The sequence below is a fragment of the Dendrobium catenatum genome, unplaced genomic scaffold (genome assembly GCF_001605985.2).
Source record: "Dendrobium catenatum unplaced genomic scaffold, ASM160598v2 fragScaff_scaffold_1271, whole genome shotgun sequence".
In the NCBI taxonomy this organism is placed as follows: domain Eukaryota; kingdom Viridiplantae; phylum Streptophyta; class Magnoliopsida; order Asparagales; family Orchidaceae; genus Dendrobium; species Dendrobium catenatum.
The window spans coordinates 71,399-95,412 of record NW_021319733.1 but is presented as its reverse complement, the minus strand read 5'-3'; the positions used below and the strand labels follow the sequence as shown (position 1 = coordinate 95,412).

The window sequence follows — 24,014 nt, the reverse complement described above, 5'->3', positions numbered from 1 at the left end:
AGACTATAATAAAAATAATAGCAATATTCAAAAAACACTATTATCTATAAACTGCTATACGTTTTAATCAATATTATCTTATATATTAATGTTATTTATAAATTTATCATTTAAAGATTTCCCGAACCTGCAATTAATTAATAGTATAACATTATATAATAAATGGCATCCACCAAACAGCCTAATCTAAAAGCTTGGCATTAGCAAGCCTGTAACTGCACCCCGACTACATGCATATGCCATTATAAAGAAACAGGCCGAAGAAACAAGGCCAAAATAAGATAAAAAATTACAGTGCTCAGCTTTTTAGCTCCAAATGTTGTAGCATACGCAAAAACATAAAATTATAGGAAGCTCAAGGCATTATACCATGCAAAAAGACTTTAGAAAGAATATATAACAACTATTTTTCTAGCTTGGAGCAACTGTTAATTAAAATGCGCTTACTAATATTCTCAACTGTATGCATATTTGGACAAAAAATTTGAAACAACTTCAGCAGTCTCATAAGCACCTTCAACACAACGTCCCAAGGCCACGCCTGTAACATAATTTCCTCCAAGAAACAAACCTTCAAATCCACCTTTGCGCAGGGCGCCTCTGGCAGCTTCTAAATGGTCGAGATGGCCAATTAAGAACTGAGGTATGGCTCGAGGCCAGACTCGTACCCCAAGGACCAAAGGCTCTTTGGCTGCTGGATTTATAAGCATTTTGCGAAGATCGCGATCAACATCTTCCACAAGATCACTCTCCTTCTGCGTGAAAAGGCAATACATTATGAAAAATTTTCTAGAATATCATCTATGTCTCGCTCACTGGTAATATTCCTGGAATTTACTAGTTTGACGGGACAGCATAAACCAAACTATTAGCTCCCTAACAGAAGAAACATTTCATGATATCGACATGAAAAAATATAAAAAATTGCCTTAGGCGTATCTCATCAATGAAAGCGAAAGAAAAAGGGTTTCTGACGGCCATCCCTGATGCATCCGTCTTCCCTCATGTTCGTATCTGGCAGAATCCGTTAGCAAAGTGCTAAACATTAAAATTTAGGTGTTCTTAAAATATATAATTAATAATATTTTGAGTGAGATGTATGTAAATCCCTCGTTTTCTCATTTAACATGGCAAGGCAGAAGCAATAAATTTCTCAAAAGAGAGGGATTTTTCATTAAAAAAAAAATGTCTACCACGAGTGCTTGCAGATTTTTATGTATTTATTTATATTAAGAGATAGAGAAGGTTAGTCATTCACATCAAAAACACATAATCACTCGTCAGTTGGATTATCATAGACTCCTTTAGTTGTTTTGCAAGTCTCCATTTAGGAAGCCACGCTGAAAAAATTAGTTCAAATCCCATTGATAATAAAACCTATACAAATACAAGTATACAAAGCAAACTTTCAGGCATTTCTCATTCTAAGTAAAGAAGATCCCAGTACTTACTCAAAAAATTTACACGTTCCAGTTTCTAGTGTCTCAAAATCATAGAATATATTCGGTAGAAACCAAAGGGATAAGTACCTTGGACAAAATTACTGTATTGGTAGATCCACCAATATAGCTAAGAAGGAGCACCCTTCCTGGAGGAGCACGGTTTGGAAATAGTGAGGAGCTATAAATAGTTCCTGCCAAGCAGAAAAAAAAAACAAATCAAGAACCTTCTCTTCAAAAATTAATTCATGCACCAGCTTGTGAGGACATTAAAATAAAAGAGAGACTACATTCCACTCCATTCCTGTACGTATCAAGGGCGGATTTTTTAATATGTACTAGGAATAACAATTGTTAAAGAAAAAAGAAGCGTTATTCAACTACTAAATACCTAAAGTCTCAACTCCTTGACTGCGTGGATGCAATTGCCCAAACCCCTTAAGTTCACCATCTATTAAGCATTCTCTCCGAATTGCCTCCTGTGGATACGAAATAGAAACAGCTGCTACTGGGGGATAATAAAACTTCGACAGAGAATCTGCAGCTACATTCTGAAAAGATGGAAAAAAAAGGTATAAATAAGCTCCTCGAACAAAAATTCAAGGGAATGATCGTAATTCGTAACAGTGTTATTTAATGTCATTAAGGTGTCTATCAGATGTTGTGTTTGACTGGTTTTCAAATAGCCTCACATCAACATGCTGCTTGATTAGAATTGAAATTTAATTTAAATATATGATAGTGTAAGATGCTATTCAAAAGGCCTTTATGTTTGTGTCGGACATTACATGCCTTTGACAGGCCTGACATAGCCGGTACATGTGTTGAGATGGACAAAACGTGCACAAGTTATTACTGGTTCAATAAATTTAAGTTGGATGGTTAATGAATGTACCTATGCCAGGTTTGTTGGGTCCAGTTATATATACATCAATGTGTTCCTATTGTGTGATTATTTTGAAGATTATACTATAATTTTAAAAGTAATTTGGTATTTTGTGAAAAGAATGCAATATTAAAATCATGTTTAATGAATCATGCTAATGCTAGTGAATTGTTGAGGATTATGTACACTTGATATTGAATCTAATTGAAATAAAAACAATTTTAGTTTTTTTTGTTGTTGATCAAACTTTTATCTGGTATGTACTTACAAATGATAATATATTTCATTGTGTAATCTCTTTTTATAAAAAAATATTATATGCCTTTTTCTATTAATAATTTGTTAAAAAAGCCATTGTGTTATGCTGTGCCATGTCCTATTTTTTACAGCTTTGTTATATCCCCATGTTTGTGTCACATCGTATCTATCATCTAAGTATTCATGCATCACAGTGAAGATGCTAGCATCCCAAATAGGTGAAATCTATTATATATAGCATGGCATAGCATTTCTCAGTAAAAAAAAGAGAAAATTTTAAAACTGAGCACAATTAGAAAACGTATTAAGCGCCTAAGCACGATTTTAAAAAAAATTCAAATTAGACAAAGTCATCAGTTTAACCGGCAATTTACCCCTGACTAATTTGGTCAAACGTCTGTCGTGGCTCGCTAACATGGTAAACATAAGTCGCCTGTTAAATGGACGACTTTGGCCTTGCTTAGAAAAGGCACTTTCCCATCAGATTTTCTCCCTCACCCAACTGATGTTTCCTCTTCCATGTGCCCTACATCGCTAATCTGCTCTTCACTGTCGGTTGGGGTGTTTAGGTAAGCAAAGTTTTGATTTCTAGGCTTATTTAACTATGTTATTTGTTGATAAGAACTAATTTTACTTAGAGGAGTTTAAGTTTCAGAGAGAAATGGAGATATACAGATTTAAGCTTTTTTGTTGATTTTTTGTTAGTTCTTGTAATGTAGTTAGGGAAGAACGATTACATCATATTTTTGTGAGCAATTTGTGTTTTTTTTATTCTATTGTCATGGAGAAGATGTTAGAAGCAATCTTCTATTTCCATGGAGAAGATATTGGAAGCAATCTTCTAATTAGTCTTGTATTTTCTTATTTCTTTAGGAGCAGTAAATCTAAATTCAATTTAATTTCATTGTAAAACTGAGCATCATTTGTATAATCTGATCAATTTGTTCTAGTGAAACATTATTTGTTTTCAAAATATTTTGGCAGTAGCAGCATGAAGTTTAAAGCAAAAATATTTTGTAGTTGTTGAATCATGTATATTTTGAAATTATATATTATATTGGTTAACCTTTATAATGTATTAAGAGAATTATTTTGACAATTTGAAAAGTTATTTTAATAGTAATAGTCGGTATTGTAATTTTAAGTTTCATATACCAAGTAGCAATATAACCTTGTAAATTAATAATAATGTATACGATGAGGACATCCGACCATTGAGAGTCTACCAGAGATGGAACAGACGATCTACGACCACGATCACATTGCTTTATTTTTAAGTTATTATATGTATTTGATTTATTATCGCAGTTTTTTCGTTTCTACCCTCACTTGAGGGAATAGTTGTTTGTAACCCCTAGGGGTATTGATGTCTTTTATTTCTTCATTGTAAGCATTAGCTATTTAAAACCCTCCTCTTTGAAGAGGGTAATGATGAATATTATTAAAAAACTTCTACACTTTGTATTTTGGAGAGCTTGAGAGTTCTTGTGAGAATTCTTGGAGAGCTTGAAGTCCCCAGGTGAGGGCGATGCATCACCCACCAACCGCATGAAGCGTTTGGGTTCGTGGTTCCTCTCTTCTCCCTAAACCCTAAGATCTCATTCCCCTCCATAGTCACCGGCCGATTCTCCCTCAATCCCCTTCAAAGCCGCTGGCCATCTCCTCTCTTCCCTCAACCTAGCCGTCGGGCCCCAAGCTCCACCCAAATCCTAGCCGCCAATCAAACCCTAACCCTACTCCTAACCACCTCCCAAACCGAAGCCCTAGTCCTAGCCGCCGGCCACCCCTAACCCTACTCCTAAGTCATCGGCCCCAATCAATCCCTCTCCTAGCCACCAAAATTCTTTAGAAATAAATAATGACTAGGATGCTGATACGCCCTAGGGTTTCTCAATTTCGGTTTTGCTCTAATTCCCCTCAAATGAAGAGAATTTATCCACCAAATCCAAAGAAAAGCAATCACAGGAGAAATGGGACGAAGAACAGAAAAACAATTCTATTAATATTCAAGAGAAAATAAGATAAGTTTGTCTAATTCGAGAAGGGCAATATCTCCCATTACAAACTCTAGAAAAGCAAAAAGAAAACACTAGAAAAGTTTCAATCAGCATGAAGAAAAACTGAACCCTAATTGCCCCCTTAATACCATCCCAAATTCATCCCACCTCCCTAAATTACCCCTCTAAAACAGCCATATAACCTCCTCAACAACCATGTAACCTCCTTAACAACCATGTAACCTCCTCCAAAACAACCATGTACCTCCCCCCCATGATGCCTACGATCACATAGGTGGGCCTATGGGGCCCACCGTGGCTTCTTCTTGGCCCACCGTGGTTTCTCCTTACTCCCAGCGGGTTAGCCCGTCTCCCCTTCTCCTTCTGTAGACCCGCACGGGTTCAGAGGGATGGACCGGTTGAACTGGTCCATCAGATGCACCATCATTAAATAGAACTCTGCAAAACTTATTTAAAATCTGAAGAATACATGTAACTACCTCGTCTAAATCTTTGGCTTCTTGAGGTTTGATGGAAAATACTCAAGTTTTCACAAGTTGATTACCTTTTAACATCTGATGCTTCTCCTCTTGGTAGAATTGGTAGCTTCCCTTGCACAGCTGGCTTTCCCTAAAACTGAGTTTTCCCTACCTAATGGCCTTCCACATATCTCTTATGTCATTCTTGCTCCAGATATCCCTAATATCTCTGTGGCCTGACATTATTTCTTTTCTCCTGAGGGCAGTCCACTTGCGATGACTCAATTTTCCGCATCTAAAACAACTTCCAGGATCCACTAAACACTAGCCAGATGCCTCTTCCCGTATTAATCACATAGAGGTTTCTCAAACTTTGGCTTGTCATTTCTAAATTGATCCCCTTTTTCAAACATCCGCTTTTTTTCCTGCTTGCTGCTGCTCCTAGCTGTGCTTAGAGAAGTACAACTCATTCTCAATTCTCCTGGCTCTCACCACTAAGACTGAAAACTTGTTGGTATCGAAAGGTGCTAATGCTAATCTCAGTTGATCCTTGAGGTGCACACCCCGTTTTGGCCTCTCTAAAGTCACACTAGAGTGTAACAAAGAAGGAGAATCTAAACAGACCTTTTTCATACTTACCCCTAATCTGAAATGCTGATATCAGAATTGGAGAAGTAAAAAGTAGTCTATTCAAACTATCCTTAACAAGATTAAACATAACACATCTAGATTTTCATAATAGGAAGAATATATAATTTATATCTCAACTAAATTGTACATCTCAAATGAAATACAAAGTTTTACTAAAACCTTTAAAAATTTACTTACATACCTAAAAGTTTGTACAGCTATCACTCAAATCTCTTTGTAGATCTTTTTGTACACCCAAAACATATGTACACAAAAAAAACAGTCACCCCTTTTCCGCCTAATGCCCTACGGACTCCTCTTTTCCTGCAGTACAACCACTACTAATGAGCTATGGCTCAATGCAATACAAAAGCAATATATAAGAAATAATAATATTATTATTTGGCAATTAAGAATTTCATAACATTAACAATAACACGGGTATAACATATTGAAATTTCATACTGATCGTAAGAAATTCATAGCATTATTTTCCATATTGCTATTTGTTCAACGCATTAAAATAAGTCATATAATGGTTATAAGCTTTGCATCCTTTCAGCTTTCTAATTCAAGATTTATTCCAAATTCCCAACTTTTATAATTAAAATTGCTCTCTCATTCAAGGTTGGGTCCAGTTTCTCACTTTTAGAATTGAGAGTATAGGCTTACCTCGTTATGTCTTTTGACTTTATTTGTGCGGGCTTATCCCCCTATATAGGACTTAAATCACTTTTCCATCATCATTCATTCCTCATAATCATACAATGCTCATATGATCATTACTATTAAAAAAATCAACAAATTAAAATTAACAGAAATAAATGCTATCATAACATAACATAATAAATATGAATTTACAACTTATAAATTTTTTACTTTCTATGCATTGTTTAGGTATCTAACCTCACTTGGAATTCATTCTTTATGTTTTCTTCTCCTTTTGTACACCACCTCAATTATACTCTTCCTCATTTGATCTACAATTCCCTTTCTGAATTCAATATAGCAACATTTATTCCAGCAAATATAAGAATCAAATTACACTGGATTGATTTCAGCATTTCTTCCATTTTTCTTATTGATTTCAGCCAACAGGAGCTAAAGTATGAAATCTGATTTCAGCTATCTCAATTTCAGCAATTCCTCAATGAAATTCCTCCAATTGTTTTCAACAAACATATCAATATCTAACCTAATTTCAGCAACTCTGCAACTCTGCAGCAGTAATATTATCTAATTTAAACAAACCACATCTCATTTCAACTAAATAGCATGTTTAGACATTAATTACAACATCTACATAGTTTCCTTTTTTTTATGAAATTTCTTCCACTACAGCAGCCACATCAGCAATCTTTTGCTGAAATTTATTCCCCTACAGCATGCATTAGCAGCTCCCTCACTTTTGGCCAGCAGCAACTGCTCCTCAGCTCACGGCATACTCAGCAGCCAAATGACGGGGTGGAAGGGAAAAAGAAACTAATACATATAGTGTTTTTGCTTTTACCTATTATCTTTCCATAGTTTGATGCATTATTTTCTTCTACAGCAGCCTATAGCAGCAACACTAGCATTTTCCTTCCCAATTCTTCAACGCCAGTTTCAGAGCAAGAGTCTCTATCGGGTAGGGATAATGGAATAAGAGGAAAGGGCTTGAAACAAAAGCTTAATATAATTATTTGATACCTGCTACCCTATCTTTCACTATCAATTTAATATATATTAACCTAAATCCATTAACGCTATCTAGTTGTTCCCATCCATAGGATCTAATCAAGCCTTGGCTAAATGCTTTACTGCAGCATGTATTAAACTATATTAAACTATATTAAATAACTGTGCAGTTAATTGCCTATTAACTATTTATTGAAAAGTTGAAATTATTTTTTTAACAGTAGAATTTAATGAAATAAATGAATATTTAGAAGAAGTATGCGCTTACATTTATTTTTGAAAATTTTGGGTATTACATGAGGCCTCTAAAAAATGTGGCATTTTTTATCATGAGTGCTAGCATAATTAAATGCATAACGGGATAAGGAAATAAACTCCGCTTTAAAATTGCATAATTGTTTTTGAACCCTAAGTCAGGTTGAAGAATTTGTCTTGCAGAGCTAGTCTGGCTAAAGAAAGAATAAACTAGTCTCTGAATAACCCTCACAGATGCTGATAGGCATGGTGGTGATAGGCATCAGTCCAAATTTCTCTCTATAAAGCGTTTGCCACAATCTTTCAACCTCTCCTTCCAGAACAAATGCGGCCAACACTACCCTCCTATTCTCAGGACAAATCATACCATCCAAGATTTCCATATCTTCAACAAACAATCTTCAGCTACTATTGGATCACTTGCACCTTTGAATGTTGGCGTTTTAAAAGTCCGAAATAATTTCAAATGTTGATTCACTTAACTACCAAATTCAAATTTAGGTCCAATGCTGGTAAAAGATTTCTCCATAGATATCATTTTATCCACTACTTGAGAGATCAAATGCACAATATCATGAAGTTTATTAGACTTATTCCCCTCATTCATTCCGCTTCTATCGGAACTTTCAATATATCTTTTTGTTTCTATATCTAGCCTGGATGAGTGGTCAGTTGTTCTTTTTTGGAAATTCCTTAGGCATATTTATCTGAAAATATGCATGTATATAATTTATATAATACATGTGATCATTTAAAAAAAAAAACTAAATCATGTTATGCATGTATGCTAGTTCAGCTCTATTAGAATGAATGTATAGTTCAGTTCAACCTCAATACAACCTATAGCTTTGTATAAATAAAATTCATTTTATCTTATCCTACTTCATTTCTAAATCTAATAACACTTCAATTTGATTTGATTTAGTTCTAATACCAATTTATGTCACACCACATTTTGACCTCCTTTAGTCAACCTGGAGTGTAACACAGAGAGAGAGAGAGAGAGAATCAAATTAAACATATCATTTACTAACATCCATTCTGAAATACTTCTATTAGAATCAAGTAAGCAAGAAATAGCCAATCCAAGCTATCCCAACACATCAAGTTGTTCAAGCTTTAAGATTCTATCTCACTAATTCATAACTGGAATCAATATTTTGTAACTGAAAGTATAATTAAAACACATCAAATACAATACAGAGCTTAATAAACTTGTTAAATAAAATTTATATACCCAAAAGTCTGACTATACAGCTTCATACTCTGGCTTTTATGCACAACCAAAATGTATGTACACAAAAGTACAGTTAACCTTCTACTTAGAGCCACACTGGAATACAATCATTGTTAATGAGTTAAAGGTCAATGAAATGCACAACCATAATATAAGAAAAAAAAAACATAATTTTTTGCATTCAATTGTAAATGATATCTAAATTTATGTAAATAAAAAAAAAAATTGAATTTATGTATGAATCATAAAACGGTATAAATAACATATGCATGACAACGTCAAACACTGTAAAACCTTCCACATATTCCTTGGGCTGTTTATTGTTTATTATTTTAGGCAAGTCATATGATGACTATAAATTTTTGCACACTTACAGCTCTCTCATTCAAGGTTGGGTCCGAATTCACAACTTTTAGAAGTGAGAGTCAGGTACATCTAAGGGTGTAAACGAGTCGAGTCGATCTTGAGTCGGAGGGTGTTCAAGTCGAGCTTGACTGTCAAATACCGAGCTCGAGCTCGAACTCGAGTTGAGCTCGAGCTCGACTCGACAGAGGAAAAAAAGCTCGTCAAGCTGCTCGAGCGGCATTTCGAGCTCAGTTCGTCCATTCAGCTTCTGTCATCCTCGTCACCAGCGTCCGCCTTGTCGCCAGCTTGTGTCGTCGAGCTTCTGCCTGTCAAGTCTCCGTTTGCATCCATCGAGTTTGCATTGTCGATCGTCCGTGTCTGTCAAGCTTGCGTCGTTGAACGTTCGAGTCCGTCGAGCTTGTGTCATCGACCGACTGCATTTCGATCTTTCGTCTGCGTCCGTCAAGCTTGAGTCATCGATCATTTGCATCCGCCGAGCTTGCGGCATCGATCGTACGCATCTGTCGAGTTTGCATCGTCAACCATCCCGAGTCCATCAAGCTTGCGTCGTCGACCGTCTGCATCCGTCGAGCTTCTGTCTGTCATTGCCAGCTTGCGTTGTCACAAGCTTTTCCCGTCCACGATTTCATTTTCTCGCGCACGATCGCATTTCCACACTACCTATTTCATACGCGAGCCGCTCGACAAGCTCGCGAGTCGAGCAGTGGGTTGTTCGAGCTCGAATTTGTGTTCGAGCTCGATAAGCTTGACTTGTCGAACCTGTTACCGCGTCGAGCTCAAGTCAGCTCGTGAACCGGCTTAACTTGGTTGCACCCCTAGGTACCTCTTGTATGGTCCCTAAGGCTTACCACGTCAGGTCTTTCGCCTTTACTTGTGCAAGTCTATCCACCGTATATGACTTATCTCATTTTCCTTTTCATTTATCTTTTATGAAGCTTCACATTTTTCATAACGTACATATAAATATCTCGTAACTAAGCTGATAAACCAGTAAATAAATATATGATGAAATTGAAATTAATGTTATCACAATCATATAAAAATGTTGTCACAAGTATATAAAAAAGTTACTATTTCATATACTCCAGTTGGGTATCTCACCTCGTTCTCTAGAGTGATCACCTAGGCCTCCTTTCCTTTTATATACAACCTAAATAATACATTGCAAAACATACATTGTAGCATACAAGAATTTTAATAAAATCAGTTCTAAAAATAAAATCCTAAATTTTACATCAAATAAATATGACATTCAATTCAACCTCCCTTCCTCTCCTAAACCTCTTTCCCCTACTTCCTTTCCTTCCCTTTCCTTTATTACCTTACTGTTTTTTGACATTTTCCACTCCCAGCAACTGCAGCCCTTCCACCTCCTTCCTCACTACTTGCGCACGGCTGCTTCAAACTCCAGAGGAAGTACTTTTACTTAACTTAATATTATAACCTTATTAATACTCCACTAAAAAACTCCACGAAGAACTCCTTTCGTCACTTCCAGACATGGGATGGAAATGGCATTTGATCAGCCAATGCATGGCTCCGTTAGTGGAAGGAACTAAATGTTACAATAATATGTATTCATTAACGGTTAATTAAGTACTTAAGTTTAGGTGTTATTATATATATATATATATATAGGCAAGTGCAGTAAAGCACACCTCACCTCAATCTTCGTGAGGCGAGAGCATCAAAGTATTGAAGATTTAGGTATTTAAAAATAATCCCTTTTACCATTAACCCACCAAGCCCTTCTCTATCTCTCGGTCTCTATTGCATTTAGAAAAGCAACGTCCAGACCTTCCAACGTATCGATCATCTCAGCCCACATGTTCCACCCGATCATCCCTTCCTCACCGCTTCCTTTCTAGTTACTAGCCATCTTCTTCCTTCCTACCAAGCCTTCTTCTTCAACAATGATTAAGGATCTCTCTTCTCCACAACTGCTCTTGATAGTAACCTTGGATTTTGTTTTTGGGCTTTCTAAACCAAAAATTTTTTATTTGCTTATTTAGCATTTCTTCTTCAGTGTTTATTTTCATGTTCAAACAATTTTTTTCAAATTAAGATTTTGTTATTGGAGTTTTTCTAAAATGGTAAGAGATAAATATAAATTAATATTAAAGGTTACAAAAATAATTTTAATGGAAGACTCACCAACATCTCCATAAAAGAGAGAACCACCAAGCATTATCCTTTACATTGCATATAAGCAACGCTCCAACATAAATCAACCAAGTTTGTTTTTAACGACAAAGCTATAGCATATTTATAACATCTCCAGTATACTTCCATGAAATAAAAAATACATAAATTTCTAGTACAAGATGGCCACTTTATTGATCCGTGGACACTTGACTACATTCTTTAATTAGTTAATTCCTTGATTCCCTCTAAAAATTACTCAACCATTTATACTCTCTTTTATTGCATTGGAACTTTCATGGAAGGCGGAGGTAGAGGGAAGGACAACCATGCATGCACAAATCAACCAAGCCCATTTAAAAAGAAAGGAGCCATATAGTGGCTTCCATGATGCTTAAATGTATGTCAACTTCAATGAAAATAACACATTTTTTCTACTTTTAATTATGATGATTTATTATCATAAATAGATTATTTTGGCTGAATGAATTTTCTCCATGCCTTAATTTTGATGTTGATCATAATTAACTCATTACATGATGATGATGGCGGCGGCAACTTTATACCTTCCAATTTAGAAAACTATTCATAAAAGAAAATTTTCCATTTTGCATGAAACAACCCTACTTGTTTTGCATTCATTTGTTTACATTTAAAAAAATAGTTAAATTTATTGATGATTTGTGATTTGTTGATTCTCAACTTCAAAAAATCTAACCTTAAATTGTCCTATATCATGGGGATAACAAATATATTGACAAACGGCAATCTCTTCAAGGTAATCTAATGAGAGAGGCAATGCATTAAGATTACTTGCTATTTCGGGCTGAAGGATTAATCAGAAGTGGCAAAATTTATATGATCAGATGCTGAAGTACCTTTAAAAAAAGATAAGAAGAGAAGAAAAATATGTCTACATGATTTAATAACACACAATCCCAAAATTTCAAGACGATATAAATGAAACTCACGGAAAGAGGGTGCAACAAAGAACTGGCGGCATAAGAGGGAATGGTTAGGACGACAGTCTTTGTATCAACTGATACCAATCCTTCCTGTGTTTCATACATTAAGGTGTACCCCAAGCCATCCCGTTTTTTAATGCTAATAAGGTTCCAAGATAGTTTGACTTTGTTTCCCAACCTGAAAAAGAATGTTTCAAAATATTAGGGCTATTGAACTGGCATGTGGAAAAATAAATTTTGCTAAGCATAACATCCTCAAATGCATTGGACATACACAAGGAGACAGACAACAAAGATATGGAACAAAAAAATTCTTTAAAAATATAAGGCAAACATTGGCTAGACACAACTAAAAAGTACATAATTTATATGATTAAATATACAAAAAAAAAACCAATCATATGCACAATAGCCTTCGAAATCAAATATGATAAAAAATATAGTAAAACCATACTCAAATGATATCAAAACTTTAAGCATATAAACTACAAAACCCACAGTAGCAAATACTTAAAAGTCTTTTAAAAAAAAAACCTCATCACGACAAACAAAAAAATGAAAAAAAAAAAACAAATGCTGAAATAGATGCCATTGCTTTTGACTTCCACATAAAGAAGAGAGTTCAAATCTCTTACAAAAGCACCCAGTGTGCAAAAATTGGCAACAGTGTCTTCATTGTGCCCTTGCAAGTTTGACATTCATGCCTAAATATTTTTCCTTTTTTTTACAACAACAACAAGCCTTTGTCCCACTACGTGGGGTCAGCGCCAGAAACTGTAGACAGTTACATTCTTAACATATTTTTGCAGCATAAGTAGAATCTTGATGGTTAAAACTAGGAGTACTGAAAAAACAATTTAAAGAAGGAAGTTCAGGGATGTTATATTTTATCGAGCAAAAAAGGTGCATTCGTGCATGAGCTCCCAATGATATAGGGCTTTAGTAGGGGTTGATGTAACTAAAAAGTTTACAATAAGAAAAAATCTATTTTTACTAGAAATCCTTGTTTAATTATTTCAATGATACAAAACATTTCATGCTGGTATTACAAACAAAATTACCTTAAGGAAATAGCATTCGGCAACATAGAAAGCCCTTTCATGAAAGATCCAACTGTCTGTCCTTTTGGTTTAGGCAAACTCCTGCACTTAGGTCCATGCCAATCCTGATTAGCCAATCAAACCAGCTAAAATAAGATTATCCTGCCATGTAAATAGCCTTACGGATCTCGAGATGGTTTGGGATTTTTATTCCTCTCCTGAAGTGCTTTAAGAGTTCCACCAATGATGCTACCACCACTCTGCTCCAGCCTCCAAACTCTCCCAAAAGCTGCTTTCATGCTAAGTTTAGAAGGATCACCAGCATAAACACCTATAAAAAGTAGAGACAACTTCAATCTTTTTAATCTCCTGAAGATAAACAATTAGGTTTAGTACAACATCATTAGTTTCTTATTATTAACTTCATCAAATTCATACCAAGTCAAATCATTCCAAGCGATTTTAATAGGCAATTATACACTCTTCAATTTTTGGTCTTAAACATTTAACTGAAATCTCATATTAAATGACCTGTCAGTGCTTTGAGAGTTAAAGGATCATTTGCCTCTTCCTCAATAAGCTTAACGCAGAGTCCCTAGCGGGTGCTACAGGTAAGAATATAACGTAGGGGCTTATAGCAAAAGTAGTCGCAATTTTCTAGATAAAAGGTAACAACAGCTATACCTCTTACTCTCGTTCTCAAACTTCTTTGCTTTTGCATTAATTAACCAACACATGAGAAATAGGAGCCACATCAAGGTATTTTGACAAATTGAAACTTTTGTACACATGGCACTCGTTTGTATGCGGAAAGACAATTACAGGATATAAAAAGACCATAAAAATTCAAGAGGTTGATGAAAATGAATATCCTAGAAAGAAGAATGATTACGTTATGAAGTTAGGGTTTCACCAAAAAATACCCAAAGCCCTAATGAATTATTGTTTATAAAAAAATTATAATCTCCCGATTATTACTCATTAGCCAATTTAGTCCAAGAGCATCAAAGTATCCAATTTGGTCTTTTGATTATTAAAAATTGATCCAAAATAAACTCCTATTAAATTCACTATTTAACTTACGAAAAGTAAGAAGTTGGCTGCCATAGTATAAGAGGGAATTTTAATAAAAATTAAAATGTATAGTTATTGTTCCTTTTTAAATCCTATAGAAACTTAAAATCTTTTTTCTTCTTTGTTTTTCCTAAATTGTGGATTTAGTAAATATGGGTATTGGGTGGAATTAACAAACCCACAAGTCTCACAAACAATTCTCCTGTCGATGACTGCTACAACAAGCTCCCGTAGAAACTTCTTGGCTTCTTCATCATCGAGGGTCTTGGTCCTTTTCTTCTACATTTTGTTGCTTGCATCAATGTCTTCTCCAGCAAACACTCTTGTGTCTTCTTGCTTCTTTGTCGTCTAGGATTTTGGCAATTTGGGGGATGGGATTCCAAGAAGAAAGACGAGAGTTTGGAAATTTAAAATTATTAATATTATTGGCATTAATTAAATAAGATAATACTAATTGAAATATTAAATTTATGCCAATATTTAATATTAATTAGTCAAAAATATAGTAATAGAAATTTTAATTTTATATGTAATTTAGTTTAATTAAATAGTATTAATTATGCATAATTAGTTTTATAAATAGCAAGTTAATGACAATTTGGGAAGATGCTAATTTTCAACTCAATCATGATTGGTAAGATCCAAGAGGGTGTTGATAAAAAGTATGTTTGATTAGATTGTCCATCTCTATTACGTTTCATCATTGATTGATGTGACACATTATATTATATTTCATCGCAGAATTAGACAATATATGTACAATCCATTTTGAGTTCATTGATATTATCATATAAAATAAATTAATTTTAATGGATTAAATTGCATGTATTTAAGATCCTTCCAGCAATAACAACAACTTCAATCATTTTAACTAAAAACAATCCGAATGGATGCAAGTTCAATCATTTAAAGTTCATACCTCATGGGAATTCTACTCCCCCATACATAGATTGGTTATTCAAATTAATTATTGTTAGAGTCAACTTATCCTTCAACCATAAGCATCATTGAGCTTATTGATGTGGTTAGGCCAAAGCCTGCATGTAGCAGTTGAATTTCCTTGGATTTTATTTGAGTTGATTCGGGCCACCATGTGACCAAGCACAAATGTTGCAATCTCTTTGTTCATTAGGAAGTAACTTTTTATCACCATCATTTTTTCTTTTATTTATTAGTATTATCATTATTACGTAGCTCACCTTGATTGTTGGTTGGGAGCTTTAGCTACCAACCAAAAGGCCTTGGGTTCGAGTCTTACGTATATGATGTGTGTGTGAATTTGTCTTAATTGCACCTAGATCTAACCCTATCGCAAAAAGTAGGTCAAGGTGGGCTAGAAAATCATCTATAAGTGATGCACAACAAAACATGGTTATGGTAAAAATTAAGCTAGAACCACAAGTAACCCGATTAGGATGAAAAGAAAGTAAGGGGTTTGACTACGTTAAATCTAATATTAGATTTGTCATATGGATTGTAAGAAAGTTGAATTAAAAATAAAATTTTGTGAATATTATAATAAGATTACAAATTTTTTAGATAAATGGTAAACAAAAAAAACAAAGCATATTAAAGAACATTATAAATTATTCAATATTATAAAGGTTAACAATAGGAACAATATTGAGTTATGAGATTAAATTTTTGCTACACGAAAACTTGTAGATTTTTTTTCGCCCATATTCCAATGAATTTCCAATGGAGAATTCATGGACTACAAGTGTCGCAAAACTTTCTCGAAAGGTACCAACATATTTCTAGTAGAAAATTCATAGATATTTGAAACGTCGGGTGGTTTTCTGCCAGAAAACATTCAATAATCACAATGAATCCACCATCTATATGCGAGCACCTCATTTTTGTTATCTCCCCTCTCCCTCTCCCCTCCTCCAAGGTAGACACAACTTTAGCCTCTTGGGACTTTGATAACAATCACCATCATTGTTACTCATAGGAACCACTAAACCTCTGCAAAACCAATTACATGTCATCGCCAACCCTCATCAACTCCAACAATGGCTCATCGCGCCTCTTAAGCTTGAGGCATTCTCTCGTCCCGCCTGCCCCACATTCATTCTACTCTTCAAGAAAAACCAAAAACTATTCTAACACAATGGCCATAGCCCATAAGTAGTCATTTCATGAATTAGTTTAGGGTGATAATAAAAAAAGTAGAAGAATTAGGAGATGATGTGGACTTGTTAGAACATATTTGTATGGGATTTGTGAAGTTTGATTTATTTTAAAGTAATGGAAGGGAGAAGACGATGTGATGGGAGAATTAGAGTTTAGGATTTTGTGGGAGAAGAGAAGTTGTGGAAAGACTATGATTTACTTACAAGTGTAAAACTTATTATTTATGTGAGATTCTTAAATTTGAATGACTATTTTATTTGCATGTGTTAATAATTTATGGATGCTTATGTTTGAAGTTTTTTTACTTTGCTTATGTTACAGTGTTTGTTCTTTGAATTTATAAGTTAAAGTCATTGTGATCACAGCATCACATAAGTTTTATTAGGTGTTGACCTTAATGAGCTCACCTCCCTAACCAATGAATAGGTTATAAGTGTTTGGGTTTCATGAGGTTTCGAGAATAGGCTATGAGTGTTTGGGGTTCAGGTTTAGGGGTTTTGGATTTAAAACGCACATTCAACTATTGAAATTGAATTATATTCTTTTAATTGTAGATTATGGAAATTAGAATTCAACAATAACATTTGATGTATAGTATGCTTTCTACCAAATGCACTAGTCTTATAAGATGAGAGTTGCCAATCTGGTCTAATATCATTGGATGTATACATTAGAGAGGTAAATATGAAAATTATCACTTTGACCTTAAAAATGCATTATATGTATTACATTTAACTGCAAATTTATCAATAAAATCAAATTGTAATAAATAAAGCTCATGCAGATCTACTTGTGAGGCATACCTAACACAGAAAATCTATCATTTTAACTCATGCTACTCAAAACACATATATAGTGTAGCTAAATTAGAAGTGGTCTTAAAGATGAGGACATTCGAAATCAATCAACCTTATTCGTTTTTTAACTATCAGATAGAGCATCCAATGTGTGTATCAAGATTCTTAAATAAAAAGAAATGCCTACTACAACATTACATGTCCTAAATTGTGAGAAGTTGGAGCCTTTCTTAAGATAAGTTCAATAAAAAATATATGTGCAACACTTTGTCTACTAATATTTATACTTTTGCAAAAAAAAAAAAAAAAGTGAACACACTTTCTACAGTTGATTTTGAGATGATTGATAGTGGGACTGAAACTGAAATTGTGATAGTTTAGATTATATGTAAGTACTTTTGACATAAATTAAAAACTTAGTTATCAAAAAAATCTTTTGCTACGTATATCTTACATGTAATAGTTCATATACTATAATTAGGTTTATAATCCCTAAAACATGGTTAGAGAACAAGAAATGTATGATCCTACATGGGATCAATTAGAGCAATAAAAACATAATAGATTTATTTAGTAAATGACTACAAATTTTCATATGAGTTTGCGGAGTTAAGAGAGGAAGATAAAGAATAGTTGAGTGCATATAATAAAAGAAACACACTACCATAAAATCAAGATGTCTAATGCTACATTATTCCAACACAGTATGGAGAATATAAGAAAATTTATTTATTTTCAATTATGAATGATTTGATCTCTTACCGAATCAAAGCACAAGAATGCATTAGCAGTAAAAAATTATCAAGATACGACATAAGATAAAATATGCTAAATTTGATCATTTAATTTTCACAAAAGTGTATTGATAGATGGTGATTAAGATTAAGCCAAGAGGCAGGGTTGGTATAAAAAGTATTTAGATGTTGATCATTAAGAAGATAACTTAAAATTTATATAGTATATTGTTGATATATATCTGATGGCTAACCAATATAATATTGAGGTTGCATTTAAAAATGTTGATGGATTTATTGAGGAGAATATAGAGGATGATGATGAAAATACAGATGAAGATGATGATGACAAGAGCCAAGGAAGAGAAGAAGGGAAGTGAATGAGAAGAGAGGCAATTGGTAAAAACAAAGATGTGCTAATTTGTAATAGCTGTGATGTTTTTTTACATAAATTTCATTCTTATGAGTAACTGCATGCATATTCTTTTTAGGTTTTAAAAGTTGCATATATGTTGTATGTCCCATGAAAAAGCTATAAATAATTGACTCACTTAGGAAGATAACCAAAAAAATAAAATAGTATCAAGTTTCCAGTGGATATTCCTTAGGTAATTAGATTATCTTGCCAAAATTCCACCAAAAATTGACAACAGTCAATCCAATAGATTTGCGGACTATATTATTGTTGGTAGATGCTACACCAAAAATAAGTCAAAAAATATTTTTTTGATGGATTCTATGCAGTTGAAAACTATTTATAGTGGGGCTTTTATCATCAAATTATTTTCCATGGGAAACTTTATTTTCAGTAGAAAATAGTCCATTTCTCATTGAAAAATCCATCATAATGGACTTTATTCCTGTAGTGTGTTGTTATTAACAAGGTTAGTGATTGGGTTATTGCTATTAAGATAATTATCAATGAGAAAATTATAAACAAAGCTAACATTTATGCTCCTCAACTTGGATTATAAAATAATTTTAATTTTAATTTTGGAAAGAAATGAATAAACTACACAATACACCTGCTAAAGAAATGATAGTTATTAGAGGTGATTTAAATGGGCATACTAGTAGGATGGGCTATGAGAGTATTAATTGTGATTATGAAATGGGAAATAGAAATATAATTGGAGAAACTATTTGATTTAATAGTATAATATGACTTGCAATAGCAAATCCATACCTTAAGAAACAAGAAGAATGCCTGATTCCTTAAAAAAATGAGTACATGTGATGGGGACATCATATCATGGAAGGTTTATCAAAAACGTGGCCGCCAATCTACGGCCACGATTGAGTCATTGTATTTTGATTTGTTTTATGTATTTTCTTATTTATGATGTCATATTGTATTTGTTTTATTTAGTTTTCCGTTGTATCCTTTTATTAAGAGATGTCGTATGTAAGCCCTGAGGGCATTGTCGTCTTTCTTATTTTGAGCCTTATGTACAATACTATTTATAGCCCCTATGTGTCTCTTTGCAAGTTAATGAATGATTGATTAAAATATTTCTTCCCCTTGCATGAGTTCTTGTGAGAGTTTGAGAAATCAGAGAGAGATCCCTAGGAGAGGGAGAATTGCGCATCACCCACCAACCTAGACGAGTCGGGTTCATGGTTCTATTTTTGTATCTCTTCCTTTCTCCTTCCACCATCACCGGTCACCTCATACCCACGGTTTCTCCCTTCCCAAACCTTTCCCCTTCTCTCCACCACCACCACATAAGTTCTTCTACATTGGTTAAACACAACCCTTTCCTCTCCTTGCTCACCCGACACTTTTCCCCCCACACCCCCTCCCATGGATTCCACCCAAACCGATGGCCCTAGCCCCCCTTAGCCGCCGGCCCCATCACTTCCCCCTTCACCCTTGGGTTTCCTAATTTGGTTGGATCTAATTTGGGATCAATTTGAAATTCAAATCAACTAAATTTGAAATTCAAAATTCTTTCCTAATTTATCTCATCTATTTTAGGAAAGTTATTAATTTAAGGATGTCGTATGTAAGCCCTGAGGGCATTATCGTCTTTCTTATTTTGAGTCTTATGTACGAGGCTATTTATAGCCCCTATGTTTCTCTTTGAAAGTTAATGAATGATTGATTAAAATATTTCTTCCCCTTGCATGAGTTCTTGTGAGAGCATGAGGAAATAGAGAGAGATCCCTAGGAGAGGGAGAATTGCGCATCACCCACCAACCTAGACGAGTCGGGTTCATGGTTCTATTTTTGTATATCTTCCTTTCTCCTTCCACCATCACCGGTCACCTCATACCCACGGTTTCTCCCTTCCACCTTTCCCCTTCTCTCCACCACCACCACCACATAAGTTCTTCTACATTGGTTAAACCCAACCCTTTCCTCTCCTTGCTCACCTAACCCTTTTCACCCCACACCCCCTCCCACGGATTCCACCCAAACCGATGGCCCTAGCCCCCCTTAGCAGCCTGCCCCATCACTTCCCCCTTCATCCTTGGGTTTCCTAATTTGGTTGGATCTAATTTGGGATCAATTTGAAATTCAAATCAACTAAATTTGAAATTCAAAATTCTTTCCTAATTTATCTCATCTATTTTAGGAAAGTTATTAATTTAAGCATATTTGAAATTTAAATTCAAATTGGATTTGATTAATTCCTTTCCTAATTCCTAAACCCAAATTAAGATGCCTCAATCTCTCCCATTAATTGCTCCCCTTAGCCCTTAATGTCGTCGGCCCCCTATAGGGAAGATTTAGGATTTATTTCCTAAAGCCCTTCTAGCCCCCCTTGGAAAGAATTCTGAATCTCATCCCCACCTCCTTAGCCGAAATCTCCTAAGCCCTCCCTATTTAATTTATTTCCAAAAGGAAATCTCCCCTTTTTGGAATTAAATTAAATCCCTCCCACCCTTGTCGCCGCCCTTCTCTCATCCCCTTTTGGAATTGTTTCAAATTTCAAATCCCTTCCTAGCCAAAATATGAAATTAATTTCAGGTTTTAAGCTCTTCCCTCTCTCAAGTCTAAAACAAACTCCTTATTCTCCCTTCCCCCTTGACCGGCCACTTTCCATCATCTCCACTTCAAGAGAAACTTCTTTCTCTTCAACGGAGTTCAAGATTATTAGCAATCTTTGGAAGAAATCATCATTTAGCATTCATGAATGGCCGATCCCGATACTGACTACGGACTTGCGTACGACGAACACAACTTCGTGCACATTCTTCATTCAAACTTCTTTGACGTCAACCCGAGGATCGACTATACGGTTGAGAACTACATAGAACGCATCTTGGACACCTTGGTTGAGCTATTGAAGAACAACTAGAGATCGTCGAGTGGAGGATTGCAACCAATCCTTGACAAAGGTTTTCTAATTTTCTTTTCTTGTATTTCTTAAGTCTAATCCTTTCTTGTGATTTGATTGTAGTCATGAGAATCACGTTTGTCCGATTCTGCTAAGCTTAGTAAACGTAGGATTTGAGTGCATTCATTTCCTTCTAATCTTATTGTTATGCCAGGGATTTACGTTGAAAGCTACTACTTTGCATGGTACTGTTTTTCCTATGATATTTTGTTGATTCAAATCTCTGTACATGCAACTTAGCCTAAACGAAAGTGACCGCTTTTATGTTTTGATTCATCATTTTATCTGCTAATAGTTCTAGTTGTTATCTCTCTAATCAATAAGTTGTGCAAGCTCTTAATAAAATCATTGCAAGCATTATAGTCCTACATCAACATGACAACAGATTTTTTTCTTAATTAAAAGGAAACAAAACTCTTCTTGCAAAATCAACACATATAGCGCTAGGATAAGATGACTACTTCAAGGAAAAAGCTTGTCAACACAACATAGGGTAGTAGCTATGGATATATATTTTAAGTATATAAAGAAATAATCAAAAGAAAGTATAACCTTAGGATAATATGGGGAAATTTGAAGTTAATAAATTGTTAATCTTTCAAAATGAATTGCTAAATGAGACAAATTAGGTTTCCTTTATAAAACCAAACCTAAAATGGGATACTATGGTTAGTTCCATAAAGAGGATTCTTGTGGAAAAATTAAAAGAATTTATAAATGGATCATCCATTGCTCCTGAGACTTTAAGGTGGTGAAGGTACAAAAGGTTATGAAGAAAAAGAAGTATATTTTGAAAAAGTGGCAAGAAAATAAAATACTTCTAAGGCTTATAATGATTATAAAAAGACAAAAGTCTCATAAAGAGGGTAGAGAATAAAGTAAAACTATGATTTTTTATGATTTATGGCATAAACAGTAAATATAGAAGATAAAACACCTAAAGATTTTGATCAAGTTAGATGCACTAAAAAATGCATATAATAGAATCTTGATAAAGAAAAAAATAACATCAATAACAGATGAAACTGTTATATAGTGAAGTATATTATAGATTGATCCAAATAAGTGAATAGTATTAGCTCTAAAAAAGATACATAAGGTAAGGTTTTAGTTCCATAGGGATACCTATTGAGATTTGAAGAGTTATAGAGATATTGCAATAATTTGGCTAACAAATATTTTCAATAGAATTATGAAAACTAAGAGGGCACCAAATAATTATAAAAGAAGTATTTTTTATGCCAATATATAAGGAAAAAAATTGTTCTCAAGATTTGCTAACTACGTATCAATTAAATTTATGAGTCATACAATAAAGTTATATGAAAGAGTAATGGAACATAGATATAAAAAATTACATTAATTTTAGAGAGCTAATTTAGTTTCATGCTAGAAAAATCTATTATGAAAGTGATTTTGAGTTAAAACAACTAATGGATAAGTATAGAGAACAAAGAATATTAATATGAATTTTATTTATCTCAAGAGGACGTGGAATCAAATATTGTAAGAATTGATCGAGGTTGCTTTGATTAAAAAAATGAGTCGAGGATATGCTGGCATTATTAAGGATAGGCAAGATAGAACATTGAATTGTTATGAAATGACCCAAAAGTTTTCCAATGTCATAAGTTTACATCAAATACCAGCATCGAGTTCATATCATTTTCTTCTAGTTATGGTGATGCTTAAAATGATATTCAAAGCGAAAAGACTTTATGAATGTTTTTTTATTATACATTTATAATATGGTTATAATTGGTGAGATATAAACTAAAATAAGTAAAATATTAGAACAATGAAGAAAATGTTTACAATGTAGAGGTCTTAAAATTAGTAAAACAAAAATCAAGTATAAAATATATATTCATAGTAGCTATAATGTTAATAGTTATCATTCAATATTATTAGAAGATAAGGCGATAATGCATGCAATAGGTTTAAATAACTTGGATCTATTATGTAGAGCAATTGAGATATGAATGAGAATATAAATTTTTAAAGTTAAAGCTCGATAATTAAAATAGAGAAGTGTCTCAAGAGTTATGCGTGATAAGAGGATATCATGGAGATTTGAATGTAACTTTTATAAAATTGCAATTAGGTTAAAAATGATGTATGGGTCTAAATACTGAGTGAAATGAGAATTTATTATGATGAGATTTTTGAAATAGAAGCCTGCGGGTTTTATTGGAAAAGCTTGCGAGCTTGTTCCACCTCTCCTCTTCTTCTCCTCTAGTATAGCTTGTGAGCTATGCCTCTCTTCGTCTCAGCTTATAACATCTTCTTCTCTCCATGGTGATCACTCCAAATGTATCCTTCTTCTCGATGAAAGCAAGCTACTTTAGGTGCGGTCTTTATTCGTGTTTGTAAGAGTCGGAGTTGTATGTGTCTTTTTATTATGCTATAAAAGTGTCTTTGATGAGGACATCGAAGATCAACGGCTACGATCGTGTCTATTTATTTTCATGTATTTTATTTGTTATTTGTACTTTTCCATTTTTACCCTCACTTGAGGGCTTTGTTTTATGTTTGCCCTAGGGGCAATTGTGTCTTTT

The 24,014-nt window shown here is 34.0% G+C and overlaps 1 protein-coding gene across 1 annotated transcript in view; it reads right to left on the bottom strand.

Moving 5' to 3' along the window:
- Positions 1-245: 245 nt before the first annotated feature.
- The window catches only part of LOC110100858 (protoporphyrinogen oxidase, chloroplastic), a 34,152-nt gene continuing 10,383 nt past the window's right edge, over positions 246-24,014 (bottom strand). The window contains exons 4-9 of the mRNA XM_020828562.2: positions 13,555-13,702; positions 13,393-13,473; positions 12,338-12,509; positions 1,831-1,990; positions 1,530-1,633; positions 246-755 (exon numbers count right to left, since the gene is read on the bottom strand). Coding sequence (XP_020684221.1) covers positions 456-755; positions 1,530-1,633; positions 1,831-1,990; positions 12,338-12,509; positions 13,393-13,473; positions 13,555-13,702 — 965 coding nt within the window. The 3' untranslated portion in view covers positions 246-455. The remainder of the gene's footprint in view (positions 756-1,529; positions 1,634-1,830; positions 1,991-12,337; positions 12,510-13,392; positions 13,474-13,554; positions 13,703-24,014) is intronic.